Below are 20848 nucleotides of genomic sequence, written 5' to 3'. Positions count from 1 at the left end.
TCTGAACAGGATTCACCTTTTTTTTTTTTTTTTTAAGCCTGTATTTATTTAAGAAGGCAACTTTTGTTATCACCATAAATGGAAAACCACTGTCACAGGTAGAAGTTTCCCAAGATAAAAAATGAACACAGACACACTATAACAGTAATTGCTGTTTATTGTATATTAGCATTCAGAGGAATGTGTATAAATTAGTTCATTTAATCCTTACGCCAAGGGCGCCTGGCTGGCTCAGTTGGTAGAGTGTGTGACACTTGATCTTGGGGTTGTGGGTTTGAGCCCCATGTTGGGTGTAGAGATTACTTAGAAATAAAATCTTGGAGCACCTGGGTGGCTCATTTGGTTGAGTGATTCTTGGTTTAGGCTAAGGTCAGGATCTCACAGTTTTGGGGGTTTGAGCCTCGCATGGGGCTCTGTGTTGGCAGCTTGGAACTTGCTTAGGATTATCTCTCTCCTTCTCTCTCTGCCCCTCCTCCACTCATGCTGTTTCTGTCTTTCTTAAATGAAAAGTTAAAAAAAAAAATCTTTATAAAGAAAAAATCCTGAGCGGCCTGGGTGGCTCAGTCGGTTAAACGTCCGACTCTGGCTCAGGTCATGGTCTCACTGTTCGTGGGTTCAAGCCCTGTGTCAGGCTCTGTCCTGACAGCTCAGAGCCTGCAGCCTGCTTCAGATTCTGTGTCTCCCTCTCCCTCTGCCCCTCCCCCGCTCTTGCTCTGTCTCTCTGTCTCTCTCTCTCTCTCTCAAAAATAAACATAAAAAAATTAAAAAAAAAAAAGAAAAAATCCTTACATCACCACCCTGTATGAAGTACAGTTACCATCCTCATTTTACAGATGAGGAAACTGAGGCACAGAGGTGAAGTAATCGGTTACACAGTTAGTAAGTAGCAGCAGGTATACACCCTGGCTGGTTTACTCCAGAACCCCATATAACCAGTAAGATTCTCCTGCTTCTCAACAAATATAACAACATATTATTTCCTCTCTAGAGACTGTTGTTCATGGAAGGAGACTGGGACTTGTTTTTTCTTTATTTAAAAGGGGTATTAAAAGGGGCATTAGGTTCAAGAGATGATAAAGATAATGTTGTTACCTAAGTGAGACTTTCTCTTTAACAGAATTTTGAAATTTTGAAAATGAGTTTATTTATTTATGTTTTTAAAGTTTATTCATTTTACTTATATATATATATATATAGAGAGAGAGAGAGAGAGAGAGAGAGAGAGTGAGCGCACAAGCAGGGGGAGGGGCAGAGAGAGGAGGGGGAGAGAGGGAGAATCCCAATGTGGGTCTTGATCTAGTGAACTGTGAGATCCTGACCTGTGCTGAAATCAAGAGTTGGACACTTAACCAACTGAGCCACCCAGGCACCCCAAAATTTCTCTATTATAAAAAATACCACAACTGTATATCATAAAAGCTCTTTCTATATTTGGAATTATTCTACGTTATATTCTCTTGAAGTAGATTGCATCAAAAGCGTGTGTGTATGTATATATCTATGCATCTATCATCGCATTTGTGCTGTTTCGCATAGTTGGACATGGAATCCTATTTAAGTATTTTTACTTATTTGGTGTCTTTTTTTCTGTTTTTCTGTTTTTAGTATTGCAGGGATTTTGTTTCAACACAACCTCTTATTTATTTTACCATTCTTGATAATTCATCAAGTGGATCCCTGTGAATGCTGCTTCCTTTTTGCAGTGTGCTCTTTGCTCTGTGCTAACCGCTGTGTTACCAGGCCTGCAGGCTTAGGACAGAGGAGCAGGAAGGGAGCAGGGCGTTTGGGGCAGTGCTGCGGGTGTGGGATCTGGAGAGAGGCTGGGGATTGTTGACAAGATTGGAGCTAGGGTCGTGAGGACACCCCGAGGACTAGGGGATAGAGACTGGGGCCGGGAGGGATAGGAAGGAAGGGATAGGAGAAAGGGGTTTGGCATAAGATGAGGTAGGCTCTGTGCACACTGGAACAAACATCAGACATATGCGGATTTGCCCAACCCATTGAGGCTTTTAATTTTGTTTTTGTTTAAGTTTATTTATTTATTTTGAGATAGAGTGCAAGTGGGGAGGGGCAGAGAGAGAGGGAGGCAGAGAATCCCAAGCGGGCTCTGCACTGTCAGCGCAGAGTCGATGTGGGGCTTGAACCCACAAACCGTGAGATCGTGACCTGAGCTGAAGTCTGACGCTTAACCGACTGAGCCACCCAAGAGCCCCCTCCACTGAGTTTTTAAAAGGTTCGTATTGGGGTACAATATAGACAGTTAGTGAATATGGGTAAATTGTATATGAGCGTTTCTTGTACTATTCTTTAAACTTTTCTACAAGTTTGAAATTGTATCAAAATGAAGAGTTATCCTTTAGGGGCGCCTGGGTGGCTCAGTTGGTTGGGTGTCTGACTTCGGCTCAGGTCATGATCTCGCAGTCTGTGAGTTCGAGCCCATGTCGGGCTCTGTGCTGATAAGCTTGGAGCTTGGAGCCTGATTCGGATTCTGGGTCTCCCTCTCTCTCTGACCCTTCCCAGCTCGTGCTATGTCTCTCTCTCTCTCAAAACAAACAAAACAACAACAACAACAACAAAAAACTTTAAAAAATTTTTTTGAAAAGTTACCCTTTAAACAAGCTTTGTGGTTTTTGCATCATGGTTGCTTTAGGCTGGATGTTTGTATCCTCCCAGAATTCACGTGTTGAAACCCTAATGCCTGATGTGATGGTATTGGAGGGCCTTTGGGAGGTGATTGGGTCTTGAAGATCGAGCTCTCATGAGTAAGATTAATTTCTTAGAATGAAGCCCCAAAGAGCTCCCTCGCCCCTTCCACCAAGCGAGGACGCGGTACAAAGGCACCATCTGTAAACCACGAAGCAGGTCCTCACCAGAACCTGACCTTGCTGGTATTCTATCTTGAGCTTCCAGCCTCCAGATCTGTGAGAAATACATTTCCATTGTTTAGAAGCTATCCGGTCTGTGGTATTTTGGGTTCTGGAGTCAGACAGACTTGTAGGAATATTCCAGTTCTGCCACTTACCATCCATTTACTTGGTCTTGGGAACTTTAGTTTATTTGTTCGTTGGTTCATTCATTCATTCAAAAAATAAAAGAGTGCATCTATGTGCCAGGTAAAGTTTGAGGTGCTGGAAATACGGTGGAGAACAAGATAGACAATAATCTTTGTCCTTAGAGGACTTCTTCGAACCTTTCTCCTCATCTTTAAAATAGGGATAACAAAAGAATGTTCCCAGGTGCCTGGGTGGCTCAGTCGGTTGAACGTCTGACTCTTGATTTTGGCACAGGTCATGATCTCATGGTTCATGGGATGGAGCCCTGCTTGGGCTTCTCTCTTTCTCTCCCTCTGCCCCTACCCCACTCATGCTCACATACTTTCTCTCAAATAAAATTAAAACTTAAGAGAAAGGGCGGGGTTGCCTGAGTGGCTCAGTCAGTTAAGTGTCCAATTCTTGATTTTGGCTCAGGTCGTGATCTCACGGTTCGTGGGTTTGAGCCCCATGTCAGGCTCTGTGTTGACAGTATGGAGCCTGCTTGGGATTCTCTCTCTCTCCCTCTCTCTCTCTCTCTCTCTCTCTGCCTCTCCCCTGCTCTTTCTCTCTCAAAATAAATAAATTAAACTTTAAAAAAAAAAAAAAAGAATGTTCCCGCTGAAGTTGAGCTGCGGATTGAATGAGAGCAACAGTCTTGAAGAAACAAAGCACTTGGTATATAGTAAACGTTCAGTAAGTGTTCAGTGGTGTGGATGATTCAAAGGAAAAAACTATGAAAAATGATTGTATTTGAATCATTCATGAAGTACATACTTCTAGTTAGGGTTGAGGTACTTAAATGTACTGGCTTATGTCCTTGAAGTGGCTCAAAGGTAGTCACAGTGGAAGATTCCACCGTCAAAAGAGGCAGAATCCATACCCTGTTATACAAAGAACTGTAAATCTGATCAGTATACATAAAAAATTTTTTTTAAATTTTTAATGTTTATTTTTGAGAGAGAGAGAGCAAGCAGGGGAGGGCAGTGAGAGAGGGAGACACAGAACCCAAAGCAGGCTCCAGGCTCCAAGCTGTCTGCACAGAGCCTGACATGGGGCTCGAACTCATGAACCATGAGATCATGACCTGAGCCGAAGTCAGATGCTTAACTGACTGAGCCACCCAGGCTCCCTGATTAGTGTACATTTTAATGACAAGGCCAGTGGCTGGGTTCTAGAATTCCTTAGGTTTTCTCTAAGCTAACCCAGCTTAATGTCTAAATTAGACTGTCAAGCACACTGAGTGCTGTAAGCAGTAATTAGCGCTCAGGGATTTTTTACCCTCAGGAGATTTGGATGTCCTCCTCCAGGCCAGTTTGTTAGGCAATTTTGAAGAAAATAGTTACACTCTATGCGTAGGAGTTGGTATGGTTCATGAAGTTTTCTGTAAATACACTGAGCCTGGTCAGCCGGAGTTGCGATGATTCTTGGTAACCAGGATCTGTGGAGTTTCACTTGGACCCTGTATTCTTTAGTCTCTGGAGTGGAGACTCAGGACATGCGGCTTCTCTCCACGGGCAGAAGTTATCTATTGAAGCATGCGTCTTTGACTCTCCCCAGGGAATTGTGGGGTTCTTGCAGCTTGCTGAAATCCTGGAAAAATTTGTTTTTGTCTTTTTTGGTTGTTGCTTTTTAAATTTCTTCTTTAGGTCAGAAGTTGTTACTTCTCTGATTATCATTCTGATGGAAAGCTACTGGTGAGGTTTGCATTAGGCAAATTGACCCAGTAGAGTTTTATTGCTGTTGAAATACACTAACTGAAATCTTCATAGTTCATAGCAGTATATAATAGAATGGCTGTCCTTCTCCATTTATTTTTTAGTTTTTTAAGTTTATTTGTTTATTTTGAGGGGGGGAGGGGAAGAGAGAGAGGGAGAGTGAGAGAGTCCCAATGTGGGGCCCGAACTCATGAACCACGAGATCATAACCTGAGCTGAAACCAAGAGTTTGATGCCTAACCCACTGAGCCACCCAGGCACCTCTCCATTTATTTTTTATTTGGCTTTATTTTGTTGTATTCATTTTTACAAGGAGCCTTGAATTCTTTTTGGAACAGATGAGTGGGGATGGGCTTAAACAGATAAATTATCAATGCCAAAATAATTTGTTTGGCTTCCTGCTTCTCCCAGTTTTTTCTTTCTCTCTCTGGTATTCTTAGCCTTGTCCTATTCCTCGCTAACTCAGTAGAAACACTTCACGAAGTGGTATGTTCTAATATGACAAATGTAATTTTTTTTCCTATGTAAATTTCTCTTTATTTAAAAAATTTTTTTTAATGCTTATTTTTGAGAGAAAGAGAGTGCAAGCTGGGGAGGGGCAGAGAGAGAGGGAGACACAAAATTTGAAGCAGGCTCCAGGCTCTGAGCTGTCAGCACAGAGCCTGACATGGGGCTCGAACTCACGAACCGTGAGATCGTGACCTGAGCCGAAGTCAGACGCTTAACTGACTGACCCCGGCGCCCCAATTTCTCTTTATTTTAGATAAGATGTACAGGAATATTGTCAGGAGAAAGTGTATAAACTTTTAAGAGCATGCAGACACAAATCACAAATGAGGGAATCAAAACTGGGATGCACAAATAAAGAAATCTCAGCTCTCTAGGGATCAAAGAAACTCAAATGAAAACTCCAGTGGTATGAGGGCAAACACTGAAAAGTCTGGCAAGAAAATGTCCAAAAGGATGTGAAGCGGTGCAGACTCTTACTGACTTCCCGTGGTGGTGGCGGGGGCGGGGGGCACCTGGACACCTGGGTGGCTCAGTCTGTTGAGCATTGGGACTCTTGATTTCCCCTCAGGTCATGATCCCAGGGTCGTGGGATCCAGCTTTGTGTTGGGCTTTGTGCTGAGCGGGGAGCCTGTTTAAGATTCCCTCTCTCTTTGTCTGCCCCTCTCCCACACACACTCTCTCTAAACAAACAAACAAAACAAACAAAAACAAAACCTGCCAGTTGAAGTTAAAATTAGTACAACCATGGCTTCTGACTGGCTCAGTTGGTAGAATGTGCGACTCTTGATCTTGGGGTCATGAGTTTGAGCCCCATTGAGCATAGAGGTTACTAAAAAAAAATTAATTAAAAATAAACAAAATTAGTACAACTGTTTTGAAATGCAATTTAGAAATATCTAGTGTAGGTGAAGATATGAGTAATACATATTCTAGGTGAATCATCTCTAGGAATTTATCTTAAACTCTTCCCCAGGAACATAGGAGACCTTTAGAGGGGATGTGAATAGCGCATTCTTTTGTAATGGCAAAATAATATAAGCTAAGTATGAAAAAGTAGATAAATGGTGGTATGTGAGTCTTTGCTACTTATTTGTTTGTTTTAATTTTAGAGAGAGAGGGAAACAGAATCTCAAGCAGGCTGCATGCTCAGTGTGCTTGGGGTTCGATCCCATGACCCTGGAATTATGACCTGAGTCAATATCAAGAGTTGGACACTCAAGTGACTGAGCCACCCTGGTGCCCCTCTTTGCTATTTATTTATTTGTTTATTTTAAAAGTTTATTTTGAGAGAGAGAGAGCTTGCAGTCGTGGGGGAGGGGGACAGGCAGAGAGAGAGGGAGAGAGAGAGAAACCCAAGCAGGCTCCATGCTGTCAGTGCAGAGCCTGACGTGGGCTCCATCCCATGACCCTGGGATCATGATCTGAGCTGAAATAAGAGTCGGACACTCAGTCAACTGAGCCACCCAGGTGCTCGTCTTTGCTATGTATGTATGTATGTATGTATGAATGAAAGAGAGCGTAAGTGAACGAGGGGCAGAGAGTGAGAGAGAGAATCCCATGAGGGGTAGTCCCACAGGGGCAGAGAGAAAGAGAGAGAGAAGCATGCCTCACTTGAAGCAGGGCTCTGTGTTTTACCTGGAGTGGAGCTCGAACTCAGGAACTGTGAGATCATGACCCGAGCTGGAGTCAGCTGCTTAATGACTGAGCCACCCAGGTGCCCGCTACTTATTTAAACAGAGAATTGGGGTCAGAGTGTATGTATGTGCAGTTACATACTTTGCTTTGTTCACGGAACATTGAAGCCTAGTGTTTTCCCCCATGCCATTAAATGTTTTATGAAAACACGTCTTGAAAAAAAAAGCTGTCTGCTTTTCGTTTATACGGAGGACGGATCATTTTTTACATTTAGTTAATTTTGCTCTTATTTTAGTAGTGGTTTTCGTCTTTCCTTCTTCTTCTATTTTCTGTATATTTAAAGGAATTGTTTACATTGTGCCTGTTTCCTTAGGGTAAATGACAACCCCTCTGCTATTACTGACCGATGTCACCGGTTGTTCACTGTGGGCCACGTAGTGTATGCTCTGCACTGCGTGTAATAGATTCACTTAATCCTCATACCTGCTGTATGAGGTAGAGACCTGGAGGCATAAAGCTAATTAATTTGCTTGAGATGACTCAGTCAGTGCTGGAGAATCTGAACCAGCTAGTCTGGCTACCAAGTCGGAGCCTTTAACCCAGTGGAATCTGGTCCTTCTCAGTAGTTACTCCACTCCTAAGAAGGTCAGAGAGTGTAGTCATCTTGAAAGGTTCCTGATGCACGTGCCAGTTGCCTTTAGAAAGGATAGTCCCATAAATTGTATTTTCATGTTCAAAAAGTCATTTATTAATTAAAAAAGCAGTGTGTGTTCATGATATACAATTCAAATAGTACAGAAATGTGTAAGGTTACGAGTTAAGGTCCCTCTCCACCCCCGTCATAACCATTACTAATACTTGTATATGCTTCTAGAGATTTTCAGTGCTACACAAGTATATCATGTATTTATTTTTCTCCCTTAAAGGGATCGTATGATTCCTGTTATCCTCCAGCTTGCGTTTTTTCACGGAATCTTGAATTATCTTTCTAAAATAGTACATAAAACATACCTCGTTCTTTTTTTTTTATACTGAACATTCTGCGTGTACTTTTTAATTTTTTAAAAATTTTTTTAAAATATGAAATTTATTGTCACATTGGTTTCCATACAACACCCAGTGCTCATCCCAAAAGGTGCCCTCCTCAATACCCATCACCCACCCTCCCCTCCCTCCCACCGCCCATCAACCCTCAGTTTGTTCTCAGTTTTTAAGAGGTTGTTTTTTTAATGTTTGTTTATTTCCAAGAGACAGAGTGAGCATGAGTGGGGGAGGGGCAGAGAGAGGGAGAAGGAATCCTAAGCAGGCTCGGCGCTCAGCTTGGAGCTCGACAAGGGGCTGGATCCCATGACCGCGAGATCACGACCTGAGCTGAAATCAATCAAGAGTCGGCCACCGAGGCACGCCTGAAACATACCTCTTTCTTAATGCAATTAGTATACTTTAAAAAAGTTACTAGCTGTATCTTACTTATGAGCTTCCACCTGGTTGATGTAGCGCTGTTGGATTCCCAGGGAGCCTAAGTGCCCCTTTCCATGTTCATTATGGAACAGGAAATGTGCTGAATGAGAAGGACAGAAGAGTTTGCAGAATTTGTGTGAGAAAGAGGTCTACAGTGGTCCTCTGCTCTCGTGGCCCGCCCGCTGTTTCTTGATTCATCATGCTGACCTGATCATTCTTCCTGCCAGTCGGCCACTGTGTGGTCCAGGCTCCAGTCCCTCTTTTCTAGCAGGGTTATTTCCCCCTTCTTGACCAGGTTCCATGGTAGTAACAACTCACACTCCTACCAGCAGAGCGTGCCCTCACTGAGCAGGTAAATCTGTTTAAAGAGCTGTTCAGGTTTCTGTTGAATAAGGGAGTGAAATACTGAATTAACTTACCTGTATTTACAGTTCTGAATATGTGAGAGAACCATCTTAAACCTTCTTTAGCCTCTGATCTTTAATTGTAGAAACTCTGACTTTCCAATTCTATCACATCAGGAGGTATCTATTTATAAAGTTATTACATTTGGGAGTTGGGTGGCATCAGTGATTTACGTAAGAGTCTCCATTTTGAATCAGAAAATTCACCGCTAGCCCTTGATGACTGGGACTAACCTTACAGGTTCAGTAGAAAGGGTCATACTGTTGCCAAGGCAACTAAAGTTCAAGATCATCTGGTCTCCAGGCAACCTTTTCTAGAGTTGTCTCAAATGCTCCCCCTAGCTTTCTCAGGAGAGGTCCTTCCCTGCCTTTCTCTAACAGCTTGGGGACCTCAGGAGGAGGAGAGCCCAAGAAAAACTGGAATGATGTGAGGTTTGGAATTTTTGAAAGACGAAGCATATGAATTAGGTGGCAGGGTCCACACTGGAAAGAAAGGAGGATCGTTTCTCTTTACCCTTGTATCTAAAACACACTAACATTGGATTTGTTTTGAACAGCTCTGCTGTTGTATTCCCATACTGTTGGTGGATGTCAGTCCTCCTGAAGTTTGTTAAGCTCCGATTCATTACTAGCTACCAGCTCTTCAGCGACTTGAGGGAAGTGAGGGGGTGATGAGCGTCTGAAGTGATGAGGCTGGTTAACCTAGGAGTTCTTCTCTTTCTGATGTCACAAGAGGTTATGGCTGCCCTGGCCAGCATAAGCCAGCAGTGACTTGGTCTAGGGCGGGCGGCGGTGGAGGTTCTCTGGGCATGCGTACCACGGAATCAGGCTGCAGACTGTTTCACGCCTTGAGATGCTTGCTGCCATTTTTCTGAAGAACTTTCAGAGAAGTGAGCCAGGCCACTTGGGTTTGGAACAGAAAGAACCTTGTGCTGCCACTGTTCCTGGGCTGCAATTTTATATTTTCGGGGGAGTGGCATCCCCCCTGAATTCGGCCCAGCTGGTGAACTCGGGCTACATTTGATATTTTTCCTGAGGGAAACTAGTACTTAGGTTATCCTTTCAGTTACTTGTTTAAAAGAAAAAACTCTGGGGTAAAGATACTTTTTTTTTTTTTAACATAATTTATTGGCAAATTGGTTTCCATACAACACCCAGTGCTCATCCCAACAAGCACCCTCCTCAATGCCCATCACCCACTTTCCCCTCTCTCCCACCCCCCATCAACCCTCAGTTTGTTTTCAGTACTTAAGAGTCACTTATTGTTTGCCTCCCTCCCTCTCTGTAACTTTTTTTGCCCCTTTCCCCTCCCTCATGGTCTTCTGTTAAATTTCCCAAGGTCCACATATGAGTGAAAACATATGGTACCTGTCTTTCTCTGCCTGACTTAAGATATTCTTTTTTGGTTTTCCCTATACCTCTTTAGTAGCTTCTATGTTCCTTAGTTTTTTTTTCTTTTTCTTTTTTCCTTCCTATGTTACCCCATCAGATACACACACGTCTTTTTGCAACTAAATGTTCACCCACTGAGTTCAAGCCCCACATTGGCCATAGGGCCTACTAAAGAAAAAAAAAATAGGGGTACCTGGGTCGCATAGTTGGTTAAGTGTTCAACTCTTGATTTTGGCTCAGGTCATGATCTCACAGTTTGTGAGATCGAGCCCCTCGTCCGGCTCGGCGCTGACAGTGGAGCCTCCTTGGGATTCTCCCTCTTACTCTTCCCACACGTGTGTTCATTCTCTCTCTGTCTCTCTCAAAATAAACTGAAAAAAAAAAAAAAATTAAAAAATAGGGATACCTGGGTGGCTCAGTCAGTCGAATGTCTGACTTAGGCCCAGGTCATGATCTCGCAGTTCATGGGTTCGGGCCCTGTGTTGGGCTCTCTGCTGTCAGTGCAGAGCCTGTTTCGGATGCTCGGTCTCCCTCTCTCTCTGCCCCTCCCCAGCTTGTTCTCTCTTTCAAAACTAAATAAACTAAATATAAATATAAAGAAAGAGAGAGAGAGAGAGGAAGGAAGGAAGGAAGGAAGGAAGGGAGGGAGGGAGGGAGGAAGGAAGGAGCCCCTCTCTGGCTCAGTCGGTGGAGCATGTGACTCTTGATCTCAGGGCTGTGAGTTCAATCCCCACTTTGGGCATAGAGCTCGCTAATAAAATTCGCCAACAAATGCAAGCAACTGTGAAGACCAGTGAGCTGTCTTGGAAAGGAGGGAGGTTCTTGTATCCCCTGTGTGTTACCTGGATTAGGTAGGAGGGTATCCAAGGAAAAAAATAAGAAAATTATCAGCATAGGAAACAACACAAAGGACGTTAATAATGGCAGGGAGTGTTTTCTATGCTCTTAATTTATGCCAGGTGCTCCTCATGTTTAAGTTCATCTGATCTCTATAGTCTAATTGTGAAGACTCCTATTGAGGAAGGTACTACCAGCATCCCCATCTTACAGATAAGTAGAGGCACAAAGGGTGCAGACCTGGAAACTACAAGCTGATATGCCTTTGCGGGGAAGGGGGGTTGTCTCATGTTTTATTTACCCAAATTGTTCGGTGTCATACTGTGCCCGGGTTTGCGCAGTCCTTATCTATCAAACTTCCTCTCCAAATCTTTCAATAAACTGATGCATTAGGAACATAATGCTGTATTTTCCCACAGCCAGCCCCAGACAGCTATGCATATACCTGTTGGAGAAATACGGCTTTAAGAGTTGTCAGTAATTTGGCAAATCAGGGAGCAGCTGGCGTTAAATTTGAGAGGGTCTGTGGGCATGAGATGAAGCCTGGCGCGGAGGGCAGGGAGGAGGTTGGCGTATGCACGGGGGTTGGACCGCTTCGTTTCAGAGGTCCTAGTTGAGCACCTGTCACGACCTTCGCTGGGAGTCAGCGGAGGATACAAAGGTAGGAAATCGCTTTCACGGCGCGTATCTTCTCGCCTGCGAGGTCAGATCCGTACAGCTGGGCCATAACTGTGCCTCATTGCCTAGTTACTCAGTGCCTCTGTCAGGTATCGAATACGACAGCTGTTTGGAGAAGGCTGTTTGGAGTGTGGTATGTCTTGAGGCGTTGGGAAGGCTTTGGGGGAAGAGGCGAGACCAAAAACCCCTGGAAGGATGGGTCATTTCGAATTGGGACAGAGTAGGCCATGTAGACTGGTGAGTGATTCTACTTTTGATTCTTGTTTATTCTCTTTAATATTCCTATGTGTAGTTATTTATATTCTCTCTCTGGAAAGCTTAGTGTTTTCCCTAAGCTACTCCTCACAAAATACCCCCAAGAGGACAGGACTTACATGTATTATTTGTCAGGCCTTTTCTGTTGGTCTAAGTGAAGGATTGCCACTTGCTGGGCCATTGCTGTCAGATGGTGTCTTCAGGGCCCTGTGCCTTAGCCTCGCAGAGGCCAAATATGAATGCCCTCAGGTGAGCCGTGCACCCTCACTTTGACACGTTCCTTGCCATTAGTGTCCCACACCTGGCCTGGCTCAACACTGATGTCATGTGCCTCTGTAAACACTTGATTTTGGAATTCAGGATACTAAGACCTCACTGAGAAAAGGAAAAGGAATTTGAACAAGTTCTCATTTAAGTGAAATTCCCTTCAGAGCTCGAGAGCCTTAGTTTAAATTTTTTTTTACATTGATTTATTTTTGAGAGACAGAGACAGAACACAAACGAGGGAGGGGCAGAGAGAGAGAGAGAGAGAAAGGGAGGAAGACACAGAATCCGAAGCAGGTTCCCGGCTCCGAACTGTCAGCACAGAACCCAATGTGGGGCTCGAACTCACGAACTGTGAGATTGTGACCTGAGCCAAAGTTGGATGCTCAACTGACTGAGCCACTCGGGCGGCTCACGAGAGCCTTAGTTTAAAATCAATCTGCTCTTTTCCCAAATCGCATCTTAAATTTTCTTTTGCCTTTTTACTAAGGGAAATAACGTCTTTCTGTTTTAGCCACTTTTCCTTCTCTTCCCCTGGAATAGTGCATGGCTGCCTCAGCACGGGAGATTGAAACTTAGAAGCCCGGAACTGCATGCATACAATGATTTTTAAAGTTTGGGCGCCTGGGTGGCTTAGTCAGTTAAGGGTCCGACTTTGGCTCAGGTCATGATCTCACGGTTCTTGGGTTCGAGCCCTGTGTTGGGCTCTGTGCTGACAGCTCGGAGTTGGGAGCCTGCTTCGGATTCTGTGTCTCCCTCTCTCTCTCTGCCCCTCCCCGCTTGTGCTCTGTCTCTCTCAAAAATAAATAAATCCCATTGAAATAAAAATAGAAAATCCCATTTCTATTTAATTTATATGATTTTTTCCCATTGCATATGAGTAAGGGCCTGGCAGGAAGAAGCTAACCTGAAAAATACTTTCAGTATAAAGTAATGCCTGAAAACAGAGGACCAGCAATGAAAGCTACCTTTCAACATAAAAATTTTCAGTTTGCTTTTGCAAATACTTTATCTTTCTTGGCATTTATTTTGGCCATTTGCGGTCTTTTAGGTTACTGTAGTTGATAAAAGGCTGCCAGGCACCGTATTCTTCCTTGTTTTTTGGCTGATGCCTTCCTTTTGACACTGAGATAGTTCTGTGGCCTAGCGGAAAAAGAGCGCCTGTGGTTAGAACTGGGGTAGACGCCCAGGGAACTCCCAGCTCACCGCTCAGCTCTGACTCTCTCTGACTTAAAGACGAGCCCTCTTCTCAGGTCTCAGTTCCTTGGTTCCTGCTTCAAAAGATGCAATGGGCGGGGCGCCTGGGTGGCACAGTCGGTTAAGCGTCCGACTTCAGCCAGGTCACGATCTCGCGGTCCGTGAGTTCGAGCCCCGCGTCAGGCTCTGGGCTGATGGCTCGGAGCCTGGAGCCTGTTTCCGATTCTGTGTCTCCCTCTCTCTCTGACCCTCCCCCATTCATGCTCTGTCTCTCTCTGTCCCAAAAATAAATAAAAAACGTTGAAAAAAAAAATTAAAAAAAAAAAAAAAAAAAAAGATGCAATGGGCATTAGTCAATGTCTGCGGTGGTTTTGAATGAAAGACTGAGTGTGTGAGGTGTTCCTAACCTCCAAGGTAATCAGGAGAGCGCAGTAACTTTGTTGGGTCCCTTCTGACCTCTTGGGAAATGAGCTGGTTCTTCCTCAGGTTTCCTGTGGTGAGGACTGGGGCATGTCGGGCCAAGAAGGTCGAGGGTGAGGAGCAGAAGTCATTGGGTTGCCTCTCCCGGCCATGGAGCCTGTGAGAAATAAGCCAGCAGCGAGGGGGGACTTAGAAAGGCACGTAGTGGAAGGGCCAAAGCACGGGGCTCTCCGCCAAGTGCCTTCACGTGTCGCCTTCCCTCCTCGGCAGGCATTGAGTGACCGCTTCAGCGGTGAGATCCCCGATGACCAGATGGCGCACAGCTCCTTTTTTCCAGATGAATACTTCACCTGCTCTTCCTTGTGCCTCAGCTGTGGGTAAGTGAGGCTGGCCATCTTGGGAAAAGAGGCTCAGAATTCAGACTTCAGTGTGCATGCGGATCACCTAGGGTCTGGGTAAATCACAGGCTCTGAATTAAGGATGGGCGGGGCTCTGAGAAGGACACTGCCAATAAGTACCCACGTGGTCCTGGCAGTCGGGGGACCACACTCTGAGGTTGTAAGACACATGATTATGAAGAATCCTCTGAAGATTCCCACCTGGTTTAGATGGGCCATTGCCTTCTGGTTTGGGAAGTTTTTACTACGGAAAACTTCAGTTGTTTTGTTTTTCTGTGTTTCTCCTACCAAGGCTTTTTCGCTGTGGTCATTAAACTCATTGATATTTGGTAGCCTAGTGTGTACAAAGCTCTGTGGTAGGTATTAGTCCTGGTTGATTCCTTTCACCGTGCGGGCAAACTCCGAGCACATTAGAATCATCCAGGGATCTTACAAAATCATCAAGGCCTGGGCCTCCCTTCCAAGCATTCGCACTTGACAGATCTGGGGTGGGGCCTTCACACTGGTGCATTTAAAAAGGGTCCTCAGATGATTCTAATATGTTGAGTTGAGAACGCTAAGTTAGGGCAGTGCTTCTCAAATTTTATAATCTGTGTATTTATCACCTCGGGATTTTATTAAAATGCAGATTCTGAGCCGGAAGGTCTGCTTTTAAGATTGTGTATTTCTTTTTTTTTTTTTTTTAATTTTTTTTTTTTTTCAACGTTTTTTATTTATTTTTGGGACAGAGAGAGACAGAGCATGAACGGGGGAGGGGCAGAGAGAGAGGGAGACACAGAATCGGAAACAGGCTCCAGGCTCCGAGCCATCAGCCCAGAGCCTGACGCGGGGCTCGAACTCACGGACCGCGAGATCGTGACCTGGCTGAAGTTGGACGCTTAACCGACTGCGCCACCCAGGCGCCCCTAAGATTGTGTATTTCTAACACGCTCCCGGGTGATGGCTGTGCTGCTGGTCTGTTGACCACACTTTGTTACGGGGGCTTTAGGCAGTGATTCTCCCATTTTCGTGTGCACCAGAAAAACACGTTAAAACAGATTGTTGGGCCTTGCCTCCCCAGTTTCTGATTCAGTTGGTCTGATGTAAGGCCCGAGAGTTTGCATTTCTGATTAAGTCCCCAGGTAATGCTGATGTTGCCGATTGGGGCCACCCTTTGAAGATCACTGGATTAATTTGAGCTGTTGATGGCTATTAAATCAGTCAGGTGACTTGTCCCATGGAGCTCGGCGGATTTAAGTGCTTTGCAGTCTCCGGGTCCCGTAGACACTTCCCCACCCCATCACCATCTTCACCATTGAATTGTCTTTGCTCACATCAGGACCTCTGGTCCTCTTCCTCCAGATTTATCCATTTAGGGGAGGAGACCTGAGCCTTTTGTGAAAGGTTTTGTGTGTTTGTTTTTGCATGGAACCCTGTAGGCTACCTACTGGGCTCAGAAGGGCCACCACCTTGGCCTCTGAATATGTAAAAAGGGTTTGGTTCTTAGATTACACAGCCTGGGCTCAGAGAATGAAGATTATTTTGGTGAGGAAAGAGGGATGGTAGTTGCCAGCATGACTTACCTTCCTTTTTGTTTACCCCATAGCCCAGCATGAGGGACTTAGGTTCTTTTGGATCATCACTTTTCCATTCTAACAGCCTCACCAGGGTTTCCAGAACTTTCCCTCCTATGACAGTGAAACTCTAAAGTCCCGATCTCTGTTTTTGCCTTGTCAGGATGGCAGAGCTCACTGTTGATTCGGAAGGTTTTCTTGTTCAGCTTAAGCCTCCTCTTAATGTATTGCCAAATTTTGGAGGTTGGTTTTTGTTTTACATCTTGGCAGCCTGTTCTGGCTAAACTTCCCATTTCCTGCTTTTTGGATTTGGGGGTTTGCCGAGAGCCGTTCAGTCTTTATCTCCTGTCAAGGTGGTGTCTTCAGGCTCCTCCTTTCCGCTGTGGGACCAGGTGGCTTTTCCTGGAGGAGATTCCTCCTTTTCTCCTTTCTCCTCACACAAGGCCAGTAGTGCCTTTGCGTGCTGTTGGTTCAAGTACAAGAGAGGCATGTGGATTTCTGAGACCTGCGCCGTGCCCTCTGTGCTCACTGTTCAGGGCCCAGTTCGTAACCAAGGTCTGGTTTCGGCCCTGTGTCTGGCTCCGGCTCAGACTCTGTGGAAGTGGCGGGGGCTTCTTTAGCCGCCTCACCGTCAGCTTTTGGGCTTCACTCAGGGCTGGATGTAAGAACAGCATGAACCATGGGAAAGAAGGAGTCCCTCACGAAGCCAAGAGCCGCTGCAGATACTCCCACCAGTACGACAACCGGGTTTATACCTGCAAGGTGAGTGCTCTGAGCTTCTCCCTGCTCCCGCAGCTGCCTTGCGGATTCTGCTCGGCTTTTGAGGACTGGCTTGGGGCCACCCTTTACTGTATCCCAAAGAATTTGATACTCAAACCGAGTATCTCGGGAACTTCTTCCCCAGCTCTAACCAAAAGAACTCAAGAGGCCTTTGATGCTGGGGCCCCTTGGTTTATTTATTTATTGACTTCCCAGCAGATTTTCCTGTTATTCTGTTGGCTTCTATGCCAGGGCCATGTCCATTGACTGTTCATTCTTCCCCAGAGCAGGAGTGCCCTGCGGGAACCCAGTTGAATGGACCGTGATGGGTATAAATTACAGCTCAGTTTTGGGGCCCGGGACCGGGCCACATTCAGTTCATGATTGTTCAGGGCACTGGCTTTTTTTAGAGCAATGATCCCTCCTCTGATGTGCTGGACTCCCGAGTCTGTAAACCCTCAGCTGGTATGGTTTGTTGGGAGGGGGCTGGACAGGGACATAAAGAGGCCAGGGGGTCTGGTGTACAGAGAAGAAGCTGGCAGAGTGCTCCATGTTTCAGGCCTGCTATGAGAGAGGCAAGGAGGTCAGCGTAGTGCCCAAGACATCCGCTTCCACTGACTCCCCCTGGATGGGTCTCGCAAAATATGCCTGGTCTGGGTGAGTTTAAATGACGACGATGTAGCTGAGGGTTGTTGGTGTGTTCGTCTGCCAGGTACCTGCCCGGGTAACAGGGTCTGTTTGCTTTCCTCGTAGGTATGTGATCGAGTGTCCTAACTGCGGCGTGGTCTACCGTAGCCGGCAGTACTGGTTTGGGAACCAAGATCCTGTGGATACGGTGGTACGGACAGAGATTGTGCACGTGTGGCCGGGGGTGAGAGCGGTTCTGTTTTTCTTCTTGTATCCTTCAGTTATTCATGTGTGTGGAAAAGTGGAGCTTGTTTGGAATTCAGGTTAACCATGAATTTTAATATATTGGTGGTTTAGGAAGGCAGGATCTGGAGAGCCTTTCTTGTTCGAGACCGTTATTTTCATTTCTTCCTGGATGTATATTAGAAGCACAACTTTATTTTTTTATTTTATCTTTTTTATATATAATTTCTTGTCACATTGGTTTCCCAGTGGTCCCACACCCAGTGCTCATCCCGGTAGGTGCCCTCCTCAATGCCCATCACCCACTTTCCCCTCTCCCCCGCCCCCCATCAACCCTCAGTTTGTTCTAAGTATTGAAGAGTCTCTTATGGTTTGCCTCCTTCCCTCTCTGTGACTGCCCCCCCGCCCTGCTTTCCCTCCCAACTGGTCTTCTGTTATGTTTCACTCATACATGGATCCTGAGAAACTTATGGTATCTTTCTCTGCCTGACTTATTTCACTTAGCCTAATACCCTCCATGTTAGAAGGAGAACTTTAAATAAACTAAATGTTGGCCTATTGTTGTACTGCCTTAGCAAATGAAATACTTTTTCACATTCTCCTTTCCATAGGCATGTTTGTATAGATGCAAATGTAATTTACGTGCCATTTACCTGCTTTTTTCCCATCCCACCATTTATTTTTATTTATTTATTTTTTAAGCAGCCTCCACACCCAGTGTGGGGCTTGAGCTCACAACCTTGAGAGCAAGAGTCGCATGTTCCACTGGCTGAACCAGCCAGATGCCCCTCATACCATCATTTTATTTCCACATTGCTTCCACTTCTCATGATTTTCCTTTGTAGTCAACTGTGTAACATTGTCTTATGCTTTATTTTGATTCCCATCCTCTTTTTTTATGTTTAAATTAAAAAAATGTGTATTTTGATAGCACATGTGTGAGTGGGGGAGGGGTGGGGAGGGAGAGGGAGAGTGGGAGAGGGAGAAGGAGAGAGAGAATCCCAAGCTGATAGCGTGGAGCCCGATGGGGGGCAGTCAGTCTCATGAACCGTGAGATCATGACCTGAGCTGAAGTCGGGTTGGATACTTAACCAAGTGAGCCACCCAGGTGCCCCTCCCCATCCCCCCTTTTTTGAATATTTATGCTGTTTACATAATGTTTTTATCATCAAAATGCTATGACATTCTTTATGTAAGAAAGACTTTGTTCTGGGAAATTTTCTTGCAGTATATTCTAAGAAGTGGGATTACTGTAGACCCTATTTTTTAATTTGACTTTTGAATTCAATTTTGAGGTAGCTATGTGGTGATTTCATTCTGCATCAAACCACAACTCACACTTGGAATTGCCAGTAATTCAAAACACACTTTCTATTCGTAGAAAAAAAAAAAAAAGATTTTTCTCTAAGGAACTTACCTTACTTGCTGGGTGACTCCTAAGGACTGCCTGACAGGCCTCCCTGCAGCCATCTTGAGCTTTTCCAGGTCCTACAGCTCATAAAACTAAAGATGTCCTTTGTGTTTTGTTCCTCCTCTCTCCAGTTTCCAGCCCCACTAAAATTTGTCCCTGTGGGATGGTCTCATTTCAGGAACCCACCCTCTTGGCATGATGGGCCAGGCCATCCTGTCCCAAGGACTTAGTGTGGCCTTGAACTAGTATAATTTTCTCACTGTACTTTTTATGACTAATGTCTTTTGTTTTTGGATCTGTGTTTGTTCTTGTGAAAGCTGTTGTCTCTATGGTAAATAGTTCTATTCCAAGAAAGTAGTAATATCCTAGTTCACTTTTAGGCCACATTCCTCATGGTCCTTAGGATTAGAGGATACAGGCCCCTCCCCTTCTGTTCGTTCATTCACTCCTTCATTATTTGAACTTAGGTTGGTTGAGTACCGTATGCCCAGAATTGAACTAGACACTTAAAAGTACAAAAATGAAGAAGATAGGTTATTTTCAGAGGGTTTGGTCTAATAGTCAAATATGTAAACAGATACTGTCTTTACATGTGAAAATAGGATTCTCAGAAGAAACCGAGAGGAAGGGCTAAACCCAGCCTGGGGTGGGGGGCTTCCTGGAGGAGGTACCATCCTCACTCGAGTATCTCCTGGATTGTACATGTTGTTTGGCAGGTAAGGCCTGAATTGAACAGCTGTGCACCAGATCTTGTCGCCTTGAAAGGAATAAGTCAGTAATGACTGGTTGGCTGTGGTATTGCCTAGAAGCCAGAGGGACTCCTGGTCTACTCTTCTCTGCCCGGGAGTTTGTGGTTCTGAGTTGACCGTGATGAGTGTGCTACTCACCTGAGACCCCTCGCCTTCCTTCCTTTTGCTCTTTTTGGAGAATGATGGGAGCCTGCATTTTCATTTCAGACTGATGGATTTCTGAAGGACAACAACAATGCTGCCCAGCGCCTCTTGGATGGGATGAACTTTATGGCTCAGTCAGTGTCTGAGCTTAGCCTTGGGCCCACCAAGGCTGTAACTTCCTGGCTGACAGACCAGATCGCCCCTGCGTACTGGAGGCCCAACTCCCAGATCCTGGTATGGTGTGGCAGGATGCACCCGCATCCCTGGTGTGGCCCATGCTGGTGCCGTTTTGCCCCATTCATTCTAAGCTTATTTTGTGAGGGAGGCGTGGAATTTCTCTTTCAGTCAGATTAGCTCCCAGGGTATTAGAAGAGGCGGGGTGCGTCGAGGCAGCCAGTGTTCTCTTTGCCCATTGATTTCCCTTTGTGTTACTCTGATTTTCTTTCCAGTGGGTTTTAGTTTCTTGGCCTGGAGGGGCTAGTTATTATTGGTTAGATAGATGTCTGAAGTCCTAGATAACAGAATCTGGAGGGAGAGGGGCAATTTAGAGGTCATTTGGCCTGGTTCGTAAATCTCTACAGTAACCACATCAAGGGAGTCCCCAGCTTTGGTCCAAACACTTTGTGACGGGAAGCTCACTCTCCACCAACTTCCCAAAGGCTCTTTTGGGAAGCTGTAGGAAAAAAATGAATTCTCATTGGTCTTCTGGCTAGAATTAACATAGTTTTTCTGAGAACGCTGTGACTCAGCCAAATAGATATAAGGTGCCTTTCCAGGTATTTCTTGGAAGAAAATGACAGTCACAGCTGTGCTTCAGTGGGTGCATTCCATGTGACCGGAGGCCTGTGGTCCTCCCCTGGGTCTCGCTGACTTTTCTCAGCTGAGCAGAAACAAATAATACCTGCCTCTCTGTTTTGGGCTTGGAACAGAGCTGCAACAAATGTGCTACATCCTTTAAAGATAACGACACCAAGCATCACTGCCGGGCCTGTGGGGAGGGCTTCTGTGACAGCTGTTCATCCAAGACCCGGCCAGTGCCTGAGCGGGGCTGGGGCCCTGCGCCAGTGCGGGTGTGTGACAACTGCTATGAAGCCAGGAATGTCCAGTTAGGTAACGTGGGGCCCAGGGGCTGCAAGGGTGGAGGGGACCCTCTCTTTGGCACAG

At 45.3% G+C, this 20848-nt stretch overlaps 1 protein-coding gene across 5 annotated transcripts in view; it reads left to right on the top strand.

Annotated features, from left to right (window-relative positions):
• The window catches only part of ZFYVE1 (zinc finger FYVE-type containing 1), a 53134-nt gene that overhangs the window by 28498 nt on the left and 3788 nt on the right, over nucleotides 1–20848 (top strand). The window contains exons 1-8 of one of the 5 annotated variants that reach the window (XM_060617326.3): nucleotides 9057–9189; nucleotides 12211–12322; nucleotides 14071–14177; nucleotides 16405–16513; nucleotides 17070–17167; nucleotides 17264–17381; nucleotides 19748–19918; nucleotides 20614–20794. In XM_060617326.3, coding sequence (XP_060473309.1) covers nucleotides 14113–14177; nucleotides 16405–16513; nucleotides 17070–17167; nucleotides 17264–17381; nucleotides 19748–19918; nucleotides 20614–20794 — 742 coding nt within the window. In that variant the 5' untranslated portion in view covers nucleotides 9057–9189; nucleotides 12211–12322; nucleotides 14071–14112. Of the gene's footprint in view, nucleotides 1–9056; nucleotides 9190–9522; nucleotides 9648–12210; nucleotides 12323–14070; nucleotides 14178–16404; nucleotides 16514–17069; nucleotides 17168–17263; nucleotides 17382–19747; nucleotides 19919–20613; nucleotides 20795–20848 lie in introns of those variants that run through there. The other 4 variants (XM_060617324.3, XM_060617328.2, XM_060617325.3 and 1 more) reach the window with 4 other exon arrangements.

The sequence above is a fragment of the Panthera onca genome, chromosome B3, assembly GCF_046562875.1.
Source record: "Panthera onca isolate mPanOnc1 chromosome B3, mPanOnc1 haplotype 2, whole genome shotgun sequence".
NCBI classification, from domain to species: Eukaryota; Metazoa; Chordata; class Mammalia; order Carnivora; family Felidae; genus Panthera; species Panthera onca.
This window is presented reverse-complemented; position numbering and strand designations above follow the sequence as displayed.